The 25999-nt window shown below is 35.1% G+C and overlaps 1 protein-coding gene across 7 annotated transcripts in view; it reads right to left on the bottom strand.

Annotated features, from left to right (window-relative positions):
* The window catches only part of RSRC1 (arginine and serine rich coiled-coil 1), a 425567-nt gene that overhangs the window by 282939 nt on the left and 116629 nt on the right, over window positions 1-25999 (bottom strand). For 6 of the 7 annotated variants that reach the window (XM_068546163.1, XM_068546166.1, XM_068546165.1 and 3 more), the window contains one exon: window positions 22875-23048. The exons of the other annotated variant lie outside the window; for it this stretch is intronic. In XM_068546163.1, coding sequence (XP_068402264.1) covers window positions 22875-23048 — 174 coding nt within the window. The remainder of the gene's footprint in view (window positions 1-22874; window positions 23049-25999) is intronic. 7 annotated transcript variants of the gene reach the window in all.

The raw sequence follows: 25999 nt of genomic DNA, 5'->3' as shown, positions 1-25999 counted from the left end.
TTTATTTTAAAATATTTATGGTTTGTTTGATGGCATCTAAGAGTTAGAAATTCAAGTACTGAAACTAGATTTTTATCCCAGATTGCCCTCAGAGGCAATAGAAATGGACCCATTGGGTCTACACACAATGAAGTCACAGACTATAAAATAACTAAAGTTAGTAAGTTATAAACACACCAATTAGAAGAGAGTTATTGTCAGAATGGATTTCAAAAATCCATCTATATGTAAGAGACTCATCTCAAATATAATAATATAGGCATGTTAAAAATAAAAAGATGGAAAAGATATACCATGCAAACACCGGTAAAAAGTTATCTGTAGTAGCTATATTAATATCAGACAGCATGTATTTTGCAGCAATAAAACAGCCAAGAACAAAGAGGGGCATTATATAATGAAGAAAGACATAATCTTAAGTGTACATACACCTAACAAAAGGACTCAAAAAAGCACAGTGCAAAAACTTAAAGGAAAAATAGACAAATCCAAGATCACTTCTCTCTCAGAAATCAACATAAATAGTAGACAGAAATAAGCAAGAAAACAGAATAGAATAAGTGTATCAACTAACTGGATCTAATTGCCATTTATTCAACACATGACCCAACAACAGCAAAACACACATGGAACATTCACCAAGATATACAATATCCTGACTCATAAAACAAACCTTAACTAATTTATAAAAAAAAAAAATCATACAAAGTATGTTCTCTGATCATAATGGGAATGAAACTAGAAATCAATAACAGAAAGATACAGAGAAATCTCTAAACACTTGGAAATTATACATCTCACATCTAAATAATCCCTAGGGCAAAGAGGAAGTCACAGAAAAAGAATTGAGAAAAAAAAGATTACAAGGAGACTAAACAACATGCTACTAAAAAAACAGTGGGTCAATGATGAAATAAAAGAGGAAAGTAAAAAATACCTTGAGACAAATGACAATGAAAACACAACCATACAAAATCTATGGGATGAAGCAAAAGCATTCCTTAGAGGGAAGTTCATAGCAATACAGGCCTTCCTCAAAAAATAAGAAAAATCTCAAATAAACAACCTAACCTACCACTTAAAAGAATTAGAAAAAGAAGAACAAACAAAACCTAAAGGCAGCAGAAGGAAGGAAATAATAAAAATCAGAGAAGAAATAAATAAAATAGTTTTAAAAAATAGAAAAAATCAATAAAACCAAGAGCTGGTTCTTTGAAAGGATGAACAAGACTGACAAACCTCTGGCCAGGCTAACCAAGAAGAAAAGAGACAGAACCGAAATAAACAAAATAAGAAATAAAAAAGGAGACATGGGACTTCCCTGGCGGTCCAGCGGTTAAGACCTCTCCTTCCAACGCAGGGGGTGCGGGTTTGACCCCTGGCCAGGGATCTAAGATCCCACATGCCCCGTGGCCAAAAAACCAAAACATAAAACAGAAGCAATATTGTAACAAATTCAATAAAGACTTTTAAAATGGTCCACATCAAAAAAAAAAAAAAGACATAACAACAGATACCACAGAAATACAAAAAAAGCAAAGGAAATACTATGAACAAAAAAGCAAAGGAAATACTATGAACAATTATTATTATATTAGAAAAGGAGAAAAATTCAAAACAAATGAGCTAAACATCCTTCTCAAGATGGTAGAAAATGAACAGCACTTTAAACCTAAAGAAATTAAAAGGAGAAAAAATAAGAATTAGAATAATAATAAGAATTAATGAAAACAAATACATACATAATACAAAGAAAGCCAAAGGTTGGTTGCTTGTAAAAGCTAATAAAATTGATAAATTCCCAACAAGACTGATTAAGAAAAAAATGGAAAGCACAAACAATAGATATTAGGATGGGAAAAGGATTATTGCCACGTAATTAATAATATATACAGAAAATCTTGATAAGATTATAAAAAATTTTATGTCAAAAAAATTAAAGATTTAGAGGAAATGAACAAATTCCTAGAAAAAAAATTTAACTTAACAAAACTGACACAGAAAGAGAAATCTAATTAGTCCTATAACTATTAAAGAAATTAAACCTACAAAATAATCTTTAGATCAAGTGGCCTCACTTGTGAATCGTGCCAAACATATAAGGAAGAAATAACACTGAAATTACACAAACTCTTCAGCAATATAGAAAAAAAGGATACATTCTCTGACTCTTCAACTGATAAATGGGTAATAATTTGTGCTACATCCATAAAACAAAGTACTACTTAGCAACATAAAGGAACAAACTGATACATGAACAGGCTAAATGTATCTCAAAAGCATTACACTAAGTGAAAGAAGCCAGATGCAAGAGGCTACATACTGTATGACTCAGTTTATGTGATATTAAGAAAAGGTAAAACTTGGCAGTTTGACAAGGTCTGGAAGTGGGGTAAGGATACTGCATACAGAGTATGAGGAAACTTTTTAGGGTTATGGAAATACTACATATCTTGATTGTGATCAGAGTTACATAACTGTATAGTTTGTTAAAACTCAGAGAACTATATATCTAAGAAGTGACTCTTACTGCATGTAAATTATCTCAATAAATCTGAAAAAGAAAAAACCTAATATAGCAATAAAAGTATATGAAAATTTCTAGAAACAGTATCAAAGTAAATATCTTAAGCAGACATTGCTTTGTTAGTTTCAGAAGCACACATCTTGTGATAAAATATCAACACAACTCTTGGCTTAGGTTAAGTCATGACAATTTTTCAAATTAACTTTGCAGCTGCAAATTTACTGCACCTAACACTACTGACTGATGGATGAAATCTAAACATCTTTAAATTAGAGTAAAAATCTAATAGTTACTTATCAATTCAAGCAATTGTATATATGTATTTACATAAAAGCACTACTCATTTGTTTAGATAGCTGTGAATGATGAAAACATATTTTTTCTACTCTTATCTTCCACCATTTTTGTGGATTTAATTTCTAAGCAGTCACAATATAAGTTTTAACTTGGCTTATTACAAATACACATTACTTTTCAAAATCTGATACCTACCAGTTTCTTTTTCTAATGTGGAATGCCCTCCTTTATCTTTCTCAAGAAAAAGAAGCTAAGACTGCAACATGACAACCAAATTGATTTTCAGGATCTACTTCCAGGTGGCCTGTCATGGGCTGACACATCCACAGGGGCCAAAGGGTGCCATTTCAAAATCCCCTCTAGGAGTTGAAAAAGAATTAAAACAGCAGCACTCATTGTTTTATTTCCCTATCTGTACCTGCTGTGTTAGTGATCACCACAAAAGTACTAGCATTTAAAAAGTGCTTTATGTCTATACCCGCAAGATCCAGTCTCTGAGATGCATCCCAATCTTCCTGTAGTTATGCACTATCTCAGAACCAAAGGACCATATCCTGAGCACTAAATGAAAAGCATTAACCCCAAAGACACCATCTGGAGTCTTTCTTTTATTATATACTTTCACTGCCTTGAAATGTAAGATATGTTAACAGCACTTACATGAATGGAATGTATTACAACTTACTCTGCTTTACTGGAAAAGTGTACCCCATTACTACATCTATCCAAAGAGATACATGTTATTCCTATCATCTGGCTACATACACTCCATTTACTAGGATATTAAAAATATTTAAACCAACCACCTTAAAACTGTCTTATAATATCACATTAAGATATAAAAAAAAAACTTCACATAGATATGTATTTTTCAACCTTTGCTTTTTAATCAAAAGAGGTTAAACTTCTGTTTCTCTTCTTGTGCTGACCAAGATTTAACGATATGTCAATCACACAGAATTATGGTTTATTCCAACCCGTTCTATTTTGGACATGCTATTGCAATGGTCACTAGACTGGGAAGAAAGCCTATGAGAACTAAATACACTAGACCTTTTTTTTTTTTTAATATTGAACAGATTGCTTCTATTTGGATCAAAATCATTCATATCTGAGATACTCAAGGTGCTTACAATGAGGTATAAATTAGAATTATAGTGAGTAATTATAAGCAACAGCTTAGCTTTTAGGGGAACTGCCTTTCTATTTAGGAAGAAAAGACTTGGTTGGCACTCCAAGTTTATTCCGTCTACATCTCTCTAACAATAGTGTAGAATTTTTACCTTACAAAACCATACATAACCTAACTGAAGGCAAACACCAAGGCCTCCAGCAAAAAATCTCTATGGAATGGTATATTTAAGTCTACTAGTTTGCTCTATAACCATGTACTAAATCAACAGAGTAGGTGATACCAATTAAGATCCTGAAATAAACTAAACTAGGCAAGAAGAATTATCAATGAGGACAGGAATTTTAATCAGTATTTAAAATATAAATCCTAGAAGTGACATTCAGCTTTTTAAACAACTGATGCTAAATGATATTAATTGCAGCATGATTAATAACATTTAAAGTACAGAAAAGGATGGAGAAAGTTCAGAAGACTATTTTAAAATGTAGTCTACTGTATATATGCTGTCTACAAGAGACCCACTTCAGACTTAGGGACACATACAGACGGAAAGTGAGGGGATTGAAAAAGATATTCCATGCAAATGGAAATCAAAAGAAAGCTGGAGTAGCAATTCTCATATCACACAAAATAGACTTTAAAACAAAGACGATTGCAAGAGACAAAGAAGGACACTACATAATGATCAAGGGATCAATCCAAGAAGAAGATATAACAACTGTAAATATTTACGCACCCTACATAGGAGCACCACAATACATAAGGCAAATACTAACAGCCATAAAAGGGGAAATTGACAGTAACACAATCATAGTAGGGGACTTTAATACCCCACTTTCACCAATGGACAGATCATCCAAAATGAAAATAAATGAGGAAACACAACCTTTAAATGATACATTAAACAAGACAGACTTAATTGATATTCATAGGACATTCCATCCAAACACAACAGAATACACTTTCTTCTCAAGTGCTCATGGAACGTTCTCCAGAATAGATCATATATGGGGTCACAAATCAAGCCTTGGTAAATTTAAGAAAATGGAAATCATATCAAGTATCTTTTCCAACCACAATGCTATGAGACTACATATCAATTACAGGAAAAAAAATCTGTAAAAATTACAAACATATGGAGGCTAAACAATACACTACTTAATAACCAAGAGATCACTGAAGAAATCAAAGAGGAAATCAAAAAATACCTAGAAACAAATGACAATGAAAACATGACGACCCAAAATCTATGGGACGCAGCAAAAGCAGTTCTAAGAGGGAAGTTTATAACAATACAATCCTACCTTAAGAAACAAGAAAATCTCAAATAAACAACCTAACCTTACACCTAAAGCAATTAGAGAAAGAAGAACAAAAAAACCCCAAAGTTAGCAGAAGGAAAGAAATCATAAAGATCAGAGCAGAAATAAATGAAGAAGAAATGAAGGAAACGATAGCAAAGATCAATAAAACTAAAAGCTGGTTCTTTGAGAAGATAAACAAAATTGATAAACCATTAGCCACACTCATCAAGAAAAAAAGGGAGAAGACTCAAATCAATAGAATTAAAATTAAAAAAAGGGGAAGTAACAACTGCCACTGCAGAAATACAACCTGGAAGAAATGGACAAATTCTTAGAAATGCACAACCTCCCAAGACTGGACCAGGAAGAAACAGAAAATATGAACAGACCAATCACAAGCACTGAAATTGAAACTGTGATTAAAAATCTTCCAACAAACAAAAGCCAAGGGCAGAAGGAGGAACCAAGATGGCGGAGTAGAAGGACGTGCTCTCACTCACTCTTGCGAGAACACCAGAATCACAACTAGCTGCTGGACAATCATCGCCAGGAAGACACTGGAACTCACCAAAAAACATACCCCACACCCAAAGACAAAGGAGAAGCCACAATGAGATGGTAGGAGGGGCGCAATCAGAGTAAACTCAAATCCAATAACTGGTGGGTGGGTGACTCACACACTGGAGAACACTTATGCCACAAAAGTCCACCCACTGGAGTGAAGGTTCTGAGCCCCACGTCAGGCTTCCCAACCTGGGGGTCCGGCAATGGGAGGAGGAATTCCTAGAGAATCAGAGGTTGAAGCCTAGTGGGAATTGATTGCAGGACTTCCACAGCACTGGGGGAAACAGAGACCCCCACTCTTGGAGGGCACACACAAAGTAGTGTGCGCATCGGGACCCAGGGGAAGGAGCAGTGACCCAAGGGGAGACTGAATCAGACTTACCTCCCAGTGTTGGAGGGTCTCCTACAGAGGCGGGGGTTGGCACAGACTCATCGTGGGGACAAGGAAACTGGCAGCAGAAGTTCTGAGAAGTACTCCTTCGTGTGAGCCCTCCCAGAGTCTGCCATTAGCCCCACGAAAGAGCCCAGGTAGGCTCCAGTGTTGGGTTGCCTCAGGCCAAACAACCAACAGGGAGGGAACCCAGCCCCACCCATCAGAAGTCAAATGGATTAAAGTTTTACTGAGCTCTACTCACCAGAACAACAGTCAGCTCTACCCACCACTAGTCCCTCCCATCAAGCCCCTTAGATAGCCTCATCCACCAGAGGGCAAACAGCAGAAGCCAGAAGAACTACAATCCTGCAGCCTGTGGAAAAAAAACCAAATTCACAAAAATATAGACAAGATGAAAAGGCAGAGAGCTAGGTAAAAGATGAAGGAACAAGATAAACCCCCAGAAAAACAACTAAATAAAGTGGAGATAGGCAACCTTCCAGAAAAAGAATTCAGAATAATGATACTGAAGATGATCCAGGGCCTCGGAAAATGAATGCAGGCAAAGATCGAGAAGATGCAAGAAATGTTTCACAAAGACCTAGAAGAATTAAAGAACAAACAAATAGAGATGAACAATACAGTAACTGAAATGAAATCTACATTAGAATGAATCAATAGCAGAATAACTGAGGCAGAAGAACGGATAAGTGACCTGGAGACACAATGGTGGAATTCACTGCTGCGGAACAGACTAAAGAAAAAAGAATGAAAAGAAATGAAGACAGCCTAAAAGACCTCTGGGACAACATTAAACGCAACAACATTCGCATTATGGGGGTCCCAGAAAGAGAAGAGGGAGAGAAAGGACCCGAGAAAATACTTTAAGAGATTATAGTCGAAAACTTCCCTAACATGGGAAAGGAAATAGCCACCCAAGTCCAGGAAGCGCAGAGAGTCCCATACAGGATAAACCCAAGGAAAAACACGCCGAGACACACAGTAATCAAATTGACAAAATTTAAAGTCAAAGGAAACTTATTGAAAGCAGCAAGGGAAAAATGAAAAATGACATACAAGGGAACTCCCATAAGGTTAACAGCTGATTTCTCAGCAGAAACTCTACAAGCCAGAAGGGAGTGGCACGATATACTTAAAGTGACGAAAGGGAAGAACCTACAACAAAGATTTCTCTACCCGGCAAGGATCTCATTCAGATTCGATGGAGAAATCAAAAGTTTTACAGACAAGCAAAAGCTAAGAGAATTCAGCACCACCAAACCAGCTCTACAACAAATGCTAAAGGAACTTCTCTAAGTGAGAAACAGAAGAGTAGAAAAGGCCTACATAACAAACCCATAACAATTAAGAAAATGGTAATAGGAACATACATATATATAATTACCTTAAATGTGAATGGATTAAATACTCCAACCAAAAGACACAGGCTCCCTGAATGGATACAAAACTAAGCCCCATATATACGCTGTCTACAAGAAACCCACTTTAGACCTAGGGACACATACAGAGTAAAAGTGAGGGCATGGAAAAAGATATTCCATGCAAATGGAAATCAAAAGAAAGCTGGAGTAGCAATACTCATATCAGATACAATAGACTTTAAAATAAAGGATGTTACAAGAGACAAGGAAGGACACTACATAATGATCAAGGGATCAATCCAAGAAGAAGATAAAACAATTATAAATGTTTATGCACCAAAAAAACGAGCACCTCAATACATAAGGCACATGCTAACAACCGTGAAAGGAGAAATCGACAGTAACACAATAATAGTGGGGGACTTTAACACCTCGCTTACACCAATGGACAGATCATCCAAACAGAAAATTAATAAGGAGACACAAGCTTTAAATAACACAAAAGACCATATAGATTTAATTGACATTTATAGGACACTGCGTCCAAAAACAGCAGATTACACTTTTTTCTCAAGTGCACACGGAACATTCTCCAGGATAGATCACGTCTTGGGACACAAATGAAGCCTCAGTAAATGTAAGAAAACTGAAATCATATGAAGCATCTTTTCTGACCATAACGCTATGAGATTAGAAATCAATTATGTAAAAAACACAAAAACATGGAGGCTAAACAATACATTACTAAATAACCAAGAGATCACTGAAAAAATCAAAGAGGAAACCAAAAAATACCTAGAGACAAATGACAACAAAAACACAACGATCCAAAACCTACAGGATGCAGCAGAACAATTCAAAGAGGGAAGTTTATAGCAATACAAGCATATCTCAAGAAAAAAGAAAAATCTCAAATAAACAATCTAAAATTACACCTAAAGGAACTAGAGAAAGAAGAACAAACAAAACCCAAAGCTAGCAGAAGGAAAGAAATCATAAAGATCCGAGCAGAAATAAATGAAATAGAAACAAAGAAAACCATAGCAAAGATCAATAAAACTAAAAGCTGGTTCTTTGAGAAGATAAACAAAATTGATAAACCATTAGCAACACTCATCAAGAAAAAGAGGGAGAGGACTCAAATCAATAAAATTAGAAATGAAAAAGGAGAAGTTACAACAGACACCGCAGAAATACAAAGAATCCTAAGAGACTACTACAAGCAACTCTATGCCAATAAAATGGAAAATCTGGAAGAAATGGACAAATTCTTAGAAAGGTATAACCTTCCAAGACTGAACCAGGAAGAAATAGAAAATATGAACAGACCATTCACAAGTAATGAAATTGAAACTGTGATTAAAAATCTTCCAACAAACAAAAGTCCAGTACCAGATGGCTTCACAGGTGAATTCTATCAAAAATTTAGAGAAGAGCTAACACCTATCCTTCTCAAACTCTTCCAAAAAATTGCAGAGGAAGGAACACTCCCAAACTCATTCTATGAGGCCACAATCACCCTGATATCAAAACCAGACAAAGACACTACAAAAAAGAAAATTGCAGACCAATATCACTGATGAATATAGATGCAAAATTCCTCAACAAAATACTAGCAAACAGAATCCAACAACACATTAAGAGGATCATACACCAGGATCAAGTGGGATTTATCCCAGGGATGCAAGGATTCTTCAACATACGCAAATCAATCAATGTGATACACCATATTAACAAATTGAAGAAGAAAAACCATATGATCATCTCCATAGATGCAGAAAACGCTTTTGACAAAAGTCAACACCCATTTATGATAAAAACTCTCCAGAAAGTGGGCATAGAGGGAACCTACCTCAATATAATAAAGGCCACATACGACAAACCCACAGCAAACATCATTCTCAATGGTGAAAAACTGAAAGCATTTCCCCTAATATCAGGAATAAGACAAGGATGTCAATGGACAAAGGATTAGTCTCCAAAATATATAAACAGCTCTTGCTGCTCAATATTAAAGAGACAAACAATCCAATCCAAAAATGGGCAGAAGACCTAAATAGACATTTCTCCAAAGAAGACATACAGATGGCCAAGAAGCACATAAAAAGCTGCTCAACATCACTAATTTTTAGAGAAATGCAAATCAAAACTACAATGAGATATCACCTCACACCAGTTAGAATGGGCATCATCAGAAAATGTACAAACAACAAATGCTGGAGAGGGTGTGGAGAAAAAGAACCCTCTTGCACTGTTGGTGGGAATGTAAATTGATACAGCCACTACAGAGAACAGTATGGAGGTTCCTTAAAAAACTAAAAATAGAATTACCATATGAACCAGCAATCCCACTACTGGGCATATACCCAGAGAAAACCATAATTCAAAAAGACACATGCACCCCAATGTTCATTGCAGCACTATTTACAATAGCCAGGTCACGGAAGAAACCTAAATGCCCATCGACAGACGAATGGATAAAGAAGATGTGGTCCATATACACAATGGAATATTACTCAGCCATAAAAAGGAACGAAATTGAGTCATTTGCTGAGATGTGGATGGATCTAGAGACTGTCATACAGAGTGAAGTAAGTCAGAAAGAGAAAAATAAATATCGTATATTAATGCATGTATGTGGAACCTAGAAAAATGGTACAGATGAACCAGTTTGCAGGGTAGAAGTTGAGACACAGATATAGAGAACAAACATATGGACACCAAGGGGGGAAAACCGCGGTGGGGTGGGGATGGTGGTGTGCTGAATTGGGCGATTGGGATTGACATGTATACACTGATGTGTATAAAATTGATGACTAATAAGAACCTGCAGTATAAAAAAACAAACAAACAAACAAAAGAACAACTAATATTAAACTCTCTTTAGGTTATTTGTATGGAAATATGTTAATATAAATGTTTCAGACATTACATAAAATTTCTAAAAATCTTACATGTTCTGGTATAATGTTATAAGTCATAATTCTAGTTATTACTTTAAAATGTATATCTCAGAAGTAACTAAATTTCCTTGTCAACTGCATTATTATGAACTTTCATCAAATCTGTAACCGTGGTCATTTTTAAGTCTTTTGTCATTACAGACAGTTCTGGGTGTACTGTGATGCTTCTGCAAAAATGTTCCTATGAAAGGGTTTCATCTTCAAGGAATTCATAGAAAAGACTCTGACAAGTACAGGTTTCTCGTAACTGACTATACTGCTGAACTGAATGAATAAGCATATTCAGAACTCTAACAGAAAACTGATGAATTCATAAAAGTGCTGACAAAAGAACAAGATAAAAGAAAATTAATTACATGGGACTCAGTGAACTGATGAGGATGATTATAATTTTTGTGACTTTCTGTTTGAATAAAAAAAAAATCCCACAAGGACTCAGAGGCAAAAAATATACAAGTCAATTTTCACTGCAAAGTAAAGGAGCTGTTACAGTGGAGGATTACTGGACTGAATGTCAATATTATGACATAGTATGAGTGTGTTTCGTGTTTGGTAATTGCAATCATTGTTGCTTTTGTTGTGGTCATCCATTTACAATGCTTGGTGTCTGTTTATTTCTCTCTTGTAAAAATAAAATACAGTGTGTATGTGTGAAAAAAGAAAACCAAAAACAAAAGCCAAGGACCAGATGGCTTCACAGGCGAATTCTATCAAACATTTAGAGAAGAGCTAACACCTATCCTTCTCAAACTCTTGCAAAACATAGCAGAGGGAGGAACACTCCCAAACACATTCTATGAGGCCACCATCACCCTGATCCCAAAACCAGACAAAGATGTCACAAAAAAAGAAAACTACAGGCCAATATCACTGATGAACATAGATGCAAAAATCCTCAACAAAATACTAGCAAACAGAATCCAACAGCACACTAAAAGGATCATACATCATGATCAAGTGGGCTTTATCCCAAGAATGCAAGGATTCTTCAACATATGCAAATCAATCAGTGTGATACACCATATTAACAAACTGAAGGAGAAAAACCATATGATCATCTCAATAGATGCAGAAAAAGCTTCTGACAAAATTCAACACCCATTTATGATAAAAAACCCTCCAGAAACTGGGCATAGAGGGAACTTACCTCAACATAATAAAGGCCATATATGACAAACACACAGCCAACATTGTCCTCAATGGTGAAAAACTGAAACCATTTCCACTAAGATCAGGAACAAGACAAGGTTGCCCACTCTCACCACTATTATTCAACATAGTTTTGGAAGTTTAACCACAGCAATCAGAGAAGAAAAAGAAATAAAAGGAATCCAAATCAGAAAAGAAGAAGTAAAACTGTCACTGTTTGCAGATGACATGATACTATACATAGAGAATCCTAAAGATGCTACCAGAACACTACTAGCGCTAATCAAAGAATTTGGTAAAGTAGCAGTATACAAAATTAATGCACAGAAACCTCTTGCATTCCTACACACTAATGATGAAAAATCTGAAAGTGAAATTAGGAAAACACTCCCATTTACCCCTGCAACAAAAACAGTAAAATATCTAGGAATAAATCTACCTAAGGAGACAAAAGACTTGTATGCAGAAAATTATAAGACACTGATGAAAGAAATTAAAGATGATACAAACAGATGGAGAGATATACCATGTTCTTGGATTGGAAGAATCAACATTGTGAAAATGACTATACTACCCAAAGCAATCTACAGATACAATGCAATCCCTATCAAACTACCAATGGCATTTTTCACAGAACTAGAACAAAAAATTTCACAATTTGCATGGAAACACAAAAGACCCTGAATAGCCAATGCAATCTTGAGAAAGAAAAACAGAGCTGGAGGAATCAGGCTCCCGGACTTCAGACTACACTACAAAGCTACAGTAATCAAGACAGTATGATACTGGCACAAAAACAGAAATATAGATCAATGGAACAGGATAGAAAGCCCAGAGATAAACCCACGCACATATGGTCACCTTATCTTTGATAAAGGAGGCAAGAATATACAGTGGAGAAAAGACAGCCCCCTCAATAAGTGGTGCTGGGGAAAATGGACAGCTACATGTAAAAGAATGAAATTAGAACACTCCCTAACACCATACACAAAAATAAACTCAAAATGGATTAAAGACCTAAATGTAAGACCGGACACTATAAAACTCTTAGAGGAAAACATAGGCAGAACACTCTATGACATAAATCACAGCAAGATCCTTCTTGACCCACCTCCTAGAGAAAGGGAAATAAAAACAAAAATAAACAAATGGGACCTAATGAAACTTAAAATCTTTTGCACAACAAAGGAAACCATAAACAAGACCAAAAGACAACCCTCAGAATGGGAGAAAATATTTGCAAATGAAGCAACTGACAAAGGACTAATCTCCAAAATTTACAAGCAGCTCATGCAGCTCAGTATCAAAAAGAAAAACAACCCAATCCAAAAATGGGCAGAAGACCTAAATAGACATTTCTCCAAAGAAGACATACAGATGGCCAAAAAACACATTAAAGAATGCTCAACATCATTAATCATTAGAGAAATGCAAATCAAAACTGCTATGAGGTATCACTTCACACCAGTCAGAATGGCCATCATCAAAAAATCTACAAACAATAAATGCTGGAGAGGGTGTGGAGAAAAGGGAACCCTCTTGCACTGTTGGTGGGAATGTAAATTGATACAGCCACTATAGAGAACAGTATGGAGGTTCCTTAAAAAACTAAAAATAGAACTACCATATGACCCAGCAATCCCACTACTGGGCATATACCCAGAAAAAAACATAATTCAAAAAGAGTCATGTACCACAATGTTCATTGCAGCTCTATTTACAATAGCCAGGACATAGAAGCAACCTAAGTGTCCATCAACAGATGAATGGATAAAGAAGATGTGGCACATATATATAATGGAATATTACTCAGCCATAAAAGGAGACGAAATTGAGCTATTTGTAGTGAGGTGGATGGACCTAGAGTCTGTCATACAGAGTGAAGTAAGTCAGAAAGAGAAAAACAAATACTGTATGTTAACACATATATATGGAATCTAAAAAAAAAAAAATGGTTCTGAAGAACCTAGGGGCAGGATATGAATAAAGACGCAGACGTGGAGAATGGACTTGAGGACACGGGAAAGGGGAAGGGTAAGCTGGGACAAAGTGAGAGAGTGGCATGGACATATATACACTACCAAATGTAAAATAGATAGCTAGTGGGAAGCAGCCACATAGCACAGGGAGATCAGCTCTGTGCTTTGTGACCACCTAGAGGGGTGGGAGGGAGGGAGACGCAAGAGGGAAGAGGTATGGGGATATATGTATATGTATAACTGATTCACTTTGTTATAAAGCAGAAACTAACACACCATCGTAAAGCAATTATACTCCAATAAAGATGTTAAAAAAAAAAATGTCGTCTAGGGACTTTGATGGAAGTGATATGTTTATGTGTGTGCACATGCACACTTATACCAGGCATGGAGTAGTAGGAAAAAAGGTGGTTATTTTCCTAATACCCAAAATTCAATTTTACCATTTTTAAATGCTTAAAAGCTGCATTTTGTTACCTAGAAACAACTTCTAAAACCATTACTTATTTATACATTCTACAAATATTTCAGTACTTGTTATGATCCAAGAAAATATAAATACAATGTTGAATACAATAGACAAGGTATTGAGTATGTGTAATCTGGCAATTATGAAATTTTATACAAAGCTCTCTCTTATTACAAAGCTCTCTGTTCAGATTAGGTGTAGATACTATGAGTGCTAACTGCAGAGCTATTTAGCACACTCATGAGGGGCAGGAAATACTTCATAAAGGATGTGACCTCTAAAATGCGCCCAAAACATCATCGGAACTGTCAGGAGAGTTAGGGAAGAAAGAGTTTTTAAGGCTGAGGGAATATTTCTTTTAAAAGACACAAAAGTAAGAAAAAAGAATGACAGCTGAGAAACTGGTATTCACGGGAGTCAATAATTAAATTTGTGTTATTAATAAAAAATAAAATAACTACCACTTATTGAAATCCTACTACATAGTACTAGCCTCTTACACACACTGCTTCTAATCTTTACAGCTTTTCAACTATCATTATCCTAATTTTACAGAAGTAATTTAAGGCTTAACAAGAATAACTTGCCCTTGTCAGGAAAAAATTTTTAATGATATGAGATGACCAAATAAGATGATTGGATGTTTTGTCTAGGGTGCACTTCCAAGTTATCTCCACTTTTCTGCTCTTCCTCGTCTGACATATTTTTAAATTCCACAAATTATCAATAATTGATAGCAATGCAAAAGATTATTTTCCATAGATATGAAAAAGAATTTTTCCAGTGGAGTTATAACTGATTTACTCCCCACGTGGAAGAAGGCAATTTTGAATCAATTAAGCAAGTTTGTGTCCAGTATTCCTGGTGGCCTATGTATGTGTCTGTTCTTTGGATTCTCCTTGAGCTCCATGTAACATCTTACTGGGTTCCCTCATTAATTAATGAGCTAACAGCTTTGGCATGGGTTTATGTACATGTCTATGAGTCATGATTTTACCTTTTTAAAAAATTATCCTTTAGTAGCTCCAAGGCAAAATAAGTCAGAATTTGAAGGTTTGTGTGGATTCTGCATGGTTCCAAAGACAAAGTTCCTTCCATCACATACAACTCACTACTTCTCTCCTTTTAATCTTGAATGGTAATGCCAACATAATTTTTGTAATACCCCTTGTAAGGGGTCTCACCAAATTTTTGATAGTCCATGTGATAAAACTTACTAAAAAGTCCAGTTTGTGGCTACTTTCGCTCTTACTAATTCTTCATACAACCATAATTCATCAACTTCTCGTGGAATGAAAAAGGAAAATAAAAGTACCTTCTCTCATTCCAAGTCTTTTTAGTCAGGCAACCACAAAAAAGAAAGAATGAACCTACAATTCATGCCATTTAATGCTCTATCAGGCATAATTCAAGTCAAATTCCATTGAGCAAACTCTGGGATAATTAAAAGTACTAATATAATGAGTAAGAGAAAGGTGGTGACTGGGGGAGAACTTATGAAACCCTTGTCTCCTGCTTCTGTTGATTATTCTTTTTGTTATGATGGATTGATTCCCTTTCTTGACGTCACCTTTTTGAAAAATAACAGATTGTTTCTGTTAAACAAAACTAATAGCTAGTGACAAATACCCAAACCCACATAATGGAAACTGGGTGGTAAATTTCACTGTAATATAAAATACCCAACAACATAATAAGCCACTGTTATGGTATTCATTCAATTCACAAGGAAACTGTAAAACCTTTAATTTAAAAAGGAAAAAAAATCCAGTGCACACACTTTAAAGATGGTTTTGTTTACCTGCTTAACAAAATTGACAGTACGAAGCTTCTTTCGCATGTTACAATGATGCGTTAAAGGTATACTTCCTTCGAACCAAACATTTACCCTTCGCCACTGGTGAAAAGCAACAGGATCTCTTTACAGAGTCTCTTCTTTTTCAATAAATTTTGCATGAAAACATGTTATCCTGGCACAAAGTTGCCTGCTGTCACATTCGAAGTGTAATAAATGTTTAATGAAAACAACACCACACAGCTTGGTGTCAGACAACAGCTATCACACAGCCCTGCTTTGATCCAAACAGACACTTAAAAGGAGTTCTAAGCACTCTCTGCACCACAGAACTCTATAACCTATATGCAAATAAGGGTAAATTAGCATAAATGATTTCCTGCCGCATAAAGAAATAAGAGGTAAAGAAAAATATGACAGCCTCTAAGAGTATGTAACTGCTGTCAAACTCAGAGTCCAGCATTCCCAAACCACTTCCAACACCTTCTGCCAAGCACTAGGTAGGAAAAATGGGCTATAACTATAGCCCATAATAGCATGGGCTATAACTGAAGCGCAAGTTCACTGCTATCCCAGTGGCTTCTATACATATTTTCAAAAAGACTTAAGACAAATGATTTAGTGAGAGTCACATTTAAGAAATTATATTTAAGACTTCCATGGCGGTCCAGTGGTTAAGACTCCACGCTTCCAATGCAGGGGGCATGGGTTCAATCCCTGGTCGGGGAAATTCCACATGCCATGTGATGCGGCCAAAAAAATTTTTAAATTCTGTTTAAATGCATTCCCCTCCAATTACCTACCAAAAAGCACTGCTTCAGTTGTCAAAATTTGTATCCAGAGGGAAATTCTTAACCTCTCTCTAAAAGTACAAAGCTTCAGAAAGTTATATAAAGGAAATGAGGAAGATAAGTATAAACAACACAAGTGTTTGGGCAAAATATTCCAGAAGTCTTGATGGGCACATTTCTGAGTACAACATCCACCTACTGAAAAGCTAATAAGAATATAATAAAAGTGAAAACCTTTCACAGTAGCACATCATAGGGGAGAATAGGCTGCGGAATACTAAATTAGATTCCTGATGAATCCTAAAGTTACTCAAATTAAGAAAGCATTTTACTAGGCAATAACTGCTTTAAACCAAACTTTCCTGGCTGGTGGTTTAAATCATGATTGAAAATAAAGTTAAATCAGGGACTTCCCTGGTGGTTCTGTGGTAAAGAATCCACCTTCCAATGCAGGGGACGCGCGTTCAATCCCTGGTCAGGGAACTAAGATCCCACATGCTGTGGGGCAACTAAGCCCCCACGTCACAACTACTGAGCCCACGTGCCTCAACTAGAGAGCCCACGCGCTCTGGAGCCCGTGTGCCACAACTAGAGAGAGAAAACCCGCACGCCACAACTAGAGAGAGAAAACCCGCACGCCACAACTAGAGAGAAGCCCAGGCGCCGCAAGAAGAACCTGTGTGCCACAACAAAAAGATCCCGCACGCCGCAACCCACAGTGAAGACCCGTCGCAGCCAAAAATAAAATAAATAAATAAAAATAAATAAATATTTAAAAAATAATAATAAAGTTAAATCAAATCCATGCAAATTCTACTCTTAAGGATGGCACTATGATTTAAAATCAATAGTAGAATGTCACTGGTGGCACTGACATTTACTCACAACTAATTTCTCAAGGAAGTCCATAAAATGTTTTATAGTGGATGACTACACTTTTTGGAATTTGATTAAAATGTTTCTAAAGAAGGCTCAGTAAGATACTAATCCACAGAAGACTCAAATGGGGTGTACAATGTTCACAATCATCAAAACAAGTTGTAATTATGAGATGCCATGGCAAGTTTCATATTTCTGATTTTTGACTCTCAATAAAAGCTTGCCTAAAATGATGTTGTTAAGTGCCCAATTTCAATTTAAAAACTCTAGTATTAATAAAATTTGTTTTCATATTGCAAAGACATGTCCTCAGAAAAGAAATATAATTATCTAATGATATGCTGAATATTTGTTCTAAAAATTTGGGGGGGAAACTAATAAAAACAAACAAAATCTGTATCAATATTTTAAAAATTAAATATTCTTAGAAACCAAATTTTATAAATGTAAAACATTAAAAATTAAAGTCATTAAACCTTTTTGATAAAATCTAAGACAAGGTTTGGTCAGTGTCTTTCTTATATTAATCTTTCACTCAGTGTTGTAAGGAAAGGCACCTTTTAATCCCTACAAACTCCTGATATCCTTCTAGTTTATATTAGGCCTCCTTTATTCAGCAAGATTATAAAATAAATAGATCAATTTATGACATTATACACAAATCCTAATTATAATCACTCAACTGTTCCAGGAATTTCCAGAACATGTACTTAATTAGCTGCTAATTTAAAAAGGTTTTTCAGAATTGCCTAATTTTATATCATTTTTCTCAAAAGGCTAATAAAAAAAAGCTCTTCCTTATTATTAGGCTCATAAATTCCTGCTTGAGCATTTCTTTCTCTCCTGCTTTTATTTTTCCCAATTTATAAAATATTCCCTTACAATTAGTGTACTTACTCTCCTTGCTTTATATTTCATCAATGTATGCTTTATATTCTATCAATATTTAGAAATATTGATATTTTCAAACTGGTTTGATAAAAACAAAGATTGTTATATATAAAGAAACAGAATCACATGAGTTGTTATTTTCTCTTATGCAAGGAAGCATCTAGGTTATTTAGCACAAGCTAAAATATTTGTCATTGAGTCATACAATCACAATGAGCTAATACGTAAGTCCAAATTCAATAATTTGTGAATCTTCTTTCCTTTCTCTCCACCTATATGTGTTCTTAAAAAAAATAATAAAAATTTCAAAAGAGCCAATAAAACCATCACAGAAATACATTTAATTAAGGTCTAGAAATTTTTTGTCATTTTATTAAATATAATTAAAAGTAATTCTACATAAACAGATTAAATGCTGACGTGGGAAAGTAAGGAAGAGAAAGGAAGAAAAGAAGGAATCAGTCTTTTACTAATAACAGATTTCTGACCCGATCAGAGAAAAAAAGGCACAGAAAATTCTTTCCATTTTCCTTAGCTATTTTCTAGGAAAGTTTAAGCAATAGCATATCACTTGATCTCAAACACTGTATATCATCATCAATAATCATGGATTACTACAGAAATAAACATAGTGTACTATTAAGAGTCAAGATGCTGTTGTCAGTAAACCTGAATTAGAAACCTAACTCTGCCATTTATTTACAAGTCCTATGATAACAAGTGTTCATCTGTATAAATGGGAAAATAAAAGCACCTACTTCACTAGGTTATTATGAAAATTAAATAAGATAATATATAATGCTTAGCAAAATTTCTGATACCTAGAAAATATATTTAAATGTTAGATGCCTATTATTATGTCCACTGCAAGTAAAGCATTTTGCTCATACCTTATGTAGACCTGATCATAAAATTACTCTACTTGAGATTTCACTGGCTTCTCACTGCCTTTAGAAGTAACTCTCTCAACATAACATATACTCCAATAATCACCTCTCATCATTATTCCTCTTCTTCGCTAAACCAATCCCCATGAGACTTAAGTTTCTCAAATATGCCATACTCACCTTGCTTTCCTCCAAGTATTTCCACATGAAGTTCATTTTGCATGCACCCTTCTTTCCCATCTCTTCCTTCCTTCAGTGTATAAACATCGCTTCTCCTGAGAGCCCGACCCTAACATGCTGACTAATCTAGGTCAACCAGCTTAAAGTTCATGAAAATATCTTGCAACCAAAATGTGTCAAGACTGAGAATGAAACCCAATGTGCTGAGACTGGTCTGCTGGAACAATAAAAAGGGCACAGGTCTGCTTACCTCCAAACTTTTTCTTATTTTAGCAATAAATGTACTTAATTGTTTAAGCCAGATGTTGAGAAACTACAACCCATGGGCAAATATAGCCAGCTGCCCATTTTTGTAAATAAAGTATAAAACTTTACTGGAATACAGCCATGCCACTCATTTAGTATTATCTATGGCTACTTTCATGCTGAAAGGGCAGAGTTCAGTAGTTGGCAACAGAGACATATGGCCGAGAAAGCCTAATTTATTTACTACCTAGCTCTTCACAAAAAGTTTGCTGCTCTTGGTTTAAGCTAGTTTAGTTAGGTTTTGTTACTTACAGCCAAAAGTACCCTAACACATAACAGTTAGTTTCCTACTGAAACATTCATCTGATTTTACTGTAATTACTTACATATCTTCCCTTCTATATATGCTTATTTTGCCACCTGCACGAAATCTCCAAGTAAGACTAGCCTGCTGTTATGTCCCCATTACTAACATATACTTGACAAACAGAAGGCATTCAAGTATTGTTGACTGAACAAGTGAACAAATGAATGAATGAGCATATCTGATCAATACCCAATAAATATTTATGAAAAACTACCATGTACATTAGGTACGCTGAGTAATACAAAAGAGTATAATACCCATGCTCTGCCCTGAATGGCTTAAAGATGAGGTTTAGGAAATAAACATGTAAGCTGTAAAATATATATATAAGTTATTTCTGGAGCAAAACGGGGTTTATCTGTCATATATAAATACTACCATATTAAATGTATACATCAATCCCCCCCCCCCAAATCCTGATTTCAGATCGTACTAAAAGGTATGAATTCGTGTGGCCTTAGCACTGATCAGAAGGGAGGGCACATTGACATAACACCACCCTGTACTATGGTCCACTAAAACCATGAAGATGACTAAATCAGGCTACTCACAGCTTTTTGGCATCAGTACTCATGGCCCTTCAACTGACACCTCTTGTTTTGACTTTGTTCATTGCCTTTGTTGAGATTTAAGAAATAATGACAAATACAACATTATTATCTTGTGAACCTGTCATCCAGGAATCAGTCCCTTGAACAAAATCAGCTCTGAGTGATGGCAGAATCTAACCTGTAAAGCTGGTGCCGACCTTCAAAATTAATGTCACCATATGAAACCCTTTCCTGAAACCATCCGACCTCCCTTTTGATTCATGCTCTCATTTTTCTTACCTTTAAAATACCCCAACTAATGCTTTATGTAATATCAACTTCATACAACTGTGTAAATATTATTCTAAAAAGTAAAACTTGGTGAAGCAGAAAGCAAAGATTTAATGACCAGTAAAAATCATAGTCATTTCACATAGTCATGTAATACCTAAAGTGTAAACCAAAAGGAGGAAGAAAAAAAGAACAAGGAGCACGGCATTTCCTTGACTGATGTAATTTATTCATCCTCTTAGCCCATATTTTCCACTCTTAGAAACCTACTCTATTTTCCAGTCTTAGAAACCTACTCTACATCCTCTCTTCAACTATCATCCTCCTGACTTTCTCCCTTTATCAACAGATTTCCCCCATATCCTCTCTGATCCTCACTCCATTCTACCAACTCTGGCTAAGTCAGGCTCCCTAACTTTAAAGCCAGATATCCAACTCTATCTACTCTTCTATAACATTTAACAGTCCTTAAAACTAGAAAAAGACAGAACTCAGAATTCTTCAGGACCACAACTGCTCAATGTACATTAATGGCTATGGGGTGATCAGGGAAAGAAAGTCACACAATAATGTTACACTCTCCCAAAATCCACCACAAATTTATCATTTCAAAGAATACATAAAAGCCAACAATCCAGGCAGTTTTATATTATATCACTGTAAACCTAGATTAAAAAATAAACACACAGACAACTGTGAAAAAGAGAGGGATGAGAAGAGCCCCATAACCTTCAATAAACTTAATTCTTCATAGAATCAAGATCTCAAGGAACCATATCCAAAATCTTGGTAAGCTCTTCAATTTAACAGTGAAAAGTGATACACTAAAGATAAACACTTCTGTATTGAAGTATTAGAGTGAACATATATAGGGTGTTGAAAGACTAACAAAAGAGGATAAATTCTAAGATGTTCTAAACACTTCATAGAATAAAAGATCCCAATGTCGGTTTGGAATAAAACAAACAAGAAGCTGTAATTTAAGCCAGGGGTCCCCAACCACCACCCCAACCACTGATACCGGTCTGCGGCCTGTTAGGAACCATGTTGCACAGCAGGAGGTGAGTGGTGGGCAAGCGAGAAAAGCTTCAGCTGCCGCTCTCCATCGCTCCCCATGGCTCACATTACCACCTGAACCATCTCCCCAGCCTCACCACCACACCCCCGTCCATGGAAAAACTGTCTTCAACAAAACTGGTCCCTGGTGCCAAAAAGGTTGGGGACTGCTGATTTAAGCTACTAAACAAGATTTTATTTCACTTTAACATCTTTTAATTAAATAAACTGTTTTGAGTGGACTTCAACCTCCAAACAGACAAAACTAGAATAACTGTTTCAATGATATCAATTCCAAAAAAAATAAATTCTGGGTCCCATATGCACATACACTCATATAACACGTACATATACCTTAATATTGACCAAGTCCTCATTCTACATTGAAAGAGGGCTAGCCAACAGTAAATCACGTGGTTCCCTCCTTTCGTTCCATCTTTATCCTTTTCCCCTAACAGTTTTACAATAAGCTAACAGACATCTTTAATTGTAAGTAGTCTTCAAATTTTAAATATTGTATCCATGATAAAGAAAATGGAACTTTCCTAACAAATTATGTCAATTTTCCTTTACTGACATACTAAGTTTTGACAGTGCTATTTGTTTCTAAGATTAGTTTTGTAAATATTAAATGAAAACAGGAATAGAAAGGAAGCACAGTAAAAATCTGAGATAACTATTCTGATTTATCCTTTCTTTATTCTCTATTATATTCTCCTCTTTTTTCCATCTTAGAAAAACCTCAGAAGATGAAAATTTAGTTTGAATATTGCTGTGGAATCACGGAGTCATCACTGCTTTAGATCTGCTTCAACTTACCCACGTTTGATGCTGTGTAATTCCTTGTCCTTGCCTTTATCCTTTTCCTTTTCTCTTTTCTCCTTATCTCTGCCTTTACGTCGTTCTCTATCCCGAGACCGACTACGTGTTCTTCTGTGACTGGACCTTTCACTGCTTCGACTATGGGAACGTGGACGTGGTCTTGATCGGGACCTACAGTAAGTAGATTTCATTATATACATTTAGTGTATATTTTGTATTATGAAATAAAAATATCCTTAAAAATTGTCTGAAAGAAAAGGATTTAGTTTTAGTTAAGGATTCAGTTAAATAACTGTTTGAAGTAAGCATCTAAAGATGATTCTTTATGAATAAGTACTCTGTTAAATGATATGAGGGAAACATATGTGTCAACTTTACAGGAATATAAGGTTTAGTGTTTGCTTAGTCAAAAAAGTCTTAAAGTTCAAATCAAATCTTCATTACTCAAATCTCTTCAAGATGATATAACAAATCTAAATGTATCTATTCTAATATGCAAGGATTAGGGTCTTCCCTATCCCTACAATCTCTACTTTCTATATTGATTCTACCTAATTTCCTATTTCTAATTGTTAGAATAAAACTATTCCTCTACTCTACTATAATCCAGCTATTCTTTGCATAAAACGAAGGACAGTATTAGGATATATTATGTGCTTTTAAAAAGTAAAGATTTTTAGATCCTGCCTTACAGTATTGAGAAGAAAGCCTCTACCAGATTGAGGATACTATAGAAACTATAAAAAAGCAACTAACTGAAGTCACTGAATAGTGACCAAAAGAAGGCACTGACCTTAAAAGCACTGAACAAAATCTTACTATATAAATATGCTGTTGATTTATTTAATGTAATTTCAAGCAATTAGATTATGAACCAAAAATCATGAGCAATGCCAACACTTGGAAAAAGCAAACAGCAGTAAGAAAGTTTCCCATTTTATCAGTTTCTTTTCTGAGGACAAGCCTAAGTCTGTGCCATGCAGGACAGCTAAAACTCTAATGGAAAACTTTCAAATTTATGGCCTGAAAACCCAGAACAAAGACTCAAGGTAACCATCGCAAAATGAAAATGAAAGGGGAATCCTGGAAAAGAGTCAGTTAAAGTAGCCAAAAATTGTAGATGTAAACTCTATTCAAATCTCTGGCTGAATCCTACATCATGCATATGAAGGGCAAACTCCAAATAGCTAAGGATGAAAGAACTGAACTAAAATTTCAACTGCCCCAAAGAGAATGAATTGTTGTAATTTTAATTCAACTAAGTTAATTTCCTGCTTTAAAAAAAAAAAGTAAACCAAAAAAATCAATATTCTTCAGAGGAATATAACAGAATCCAGAGCACTCAAAATATGACATTCACCATGTCCATGATAAAATACAAAATTACTAGGTATACAATGAAACGTGAAAAATGTGAGAAAAGATAGTCAATAGTGAACAACCCTGAGACGAGACAGCTGTTGGAGTTAGCAGGCAAGGATTTTAAAGTAGTAAGTATAACTATGCTTATAACGAATAAAATGTTAAGAAATTTTAAAAGACAAACTAGAAGTAAAAAAAAATTCTGTAACTGAAAAATACAATATCTGAAATTACCATTATGCTAAAAGAGATCTGAAGCAGATTGGTAGCAACAGAGGGGAAAAAAATCTATGTACTTGAAAACAGATAAATCAAAATTATCCCATCTGAAGAACTAAGAGGAAAAAAAGATTGTTAAAGGAAAAGAAAAACAGATCCTATAGGATCTGTGTGACAACATTCAAATGTCTAACATGTTTATTTAAACTCATAAGTAGAGAAAATAATGAGATAGAAATCAATTTCTTTTTAAGTGGTGGCCAAAATTTCCCCAAATTTAGTGAACAAAAAATTTACAGATTCTAGAAGTTTAGTTAACTCCAAAATAAATATGAAGACCATGATTAGTAATACCATAGTCAAGCTGATGAAAACTAAAGATAAAGCGAAATCTTGAAAGTATTCAGAGAAAAAATAGACACATTACATACAAAAGACCAATGACATGACTTACTGCTGGCTTCTCATCAGAAACAATGAAGATCAGAAGACAGTGGAACAAAATTCTTAACATGGTGAAAGAAAAAAAAAAAATCAACCCAGAATTTTATACCCAGCAAAAATAAGTGTTCTACTTACAAAAATAAGTGTTCTACTTACAAAAAGTAAGTGTTCTACTTACAAAAATAAGTGTTCTACTTACTTTTGGTTTCTTGAGGGATATTTTTGCTGGGTATAAAATTCTGGGTTGATTTTTTTTTTTTCTTTCACTATGTTAAGAATTTTGTTCCACTGTTTTCTGATCTTCATTGTTTCTGATGAGAAGCCAGCAGTAAGTCATGTCATAGTTCTTTTGTATGTAATGTGTCCAGTTTTTCTCTGAATACTTTCAAGACTTCGCTTTATCTTTAGGTTTCATCAGCTTGACTATGGTATTAATAGTCATGGTCTTCCTAACACCATACACAAAAATAAACTCAAAATGGATTAAAGACCTAAATGTAAGGCCAGACATTATAAAACTCTTAGAGGAAAACATAGGCAGAACACTCTATGACATACATCACAGCGAGATCCTTTTTGACCCACCTCCTAAAGAAATGGAAATAAAAACAAAAATAAACAAATGGGACCTAATGAAACTTAAAAGCTTTTGCACAGCAAAGGAAAACATAAACAAGACAAAAAGACAATCCTCAGAATGGGAGAAAATATTTGCAAACGAAGCAACTGACAACGAATTAATCTCCAGAATTTACAAGCAGCTCATGCAGCTCAATATCAAAAAAACAAACAACCCAATCCAAAAATGGGCAGAAGACCTAAACAGACATTTCTCTAAAGAAGATATACAGATTACCAACAAACACATGAAAGGATGCTCAACATCACTAATTATTAGAGAGATGCAAATCAAAACTACAATGAGGTATCATCTCACACCAGTCTGAATGGCCATCATCAAAAAAATCTACAAACGATAAATGCTGGAGAAGGTGTGGAGAAAAGGGAACCCTCTTGCACTGTTGCTGGGAATGTAAATTGATACAGCCACTATGGAGAACAGTATGGAGGTTCCTTAAAAAACTAAAAATAGAACT

The sequence above is a fragment of the Eschrichtius robustus genome, chromosome 6 (assembly GCF_028021215.1).
Source record: "Eschrichtius robustus isolate mEscRob2 chromosome 6, mEscRob2.pri, whole genome shotgun sequence".
NCBI classification, from domain to species: Eukaryota; Metazoa; Chordata; class Mammalia; order Artiodactyla; family Eschrichtiidae; genus Eschrichtius; species Eschrichtius robustus.
This window is presented reverse-complemented; position numbering and strand designations above follow the sequence as displayed.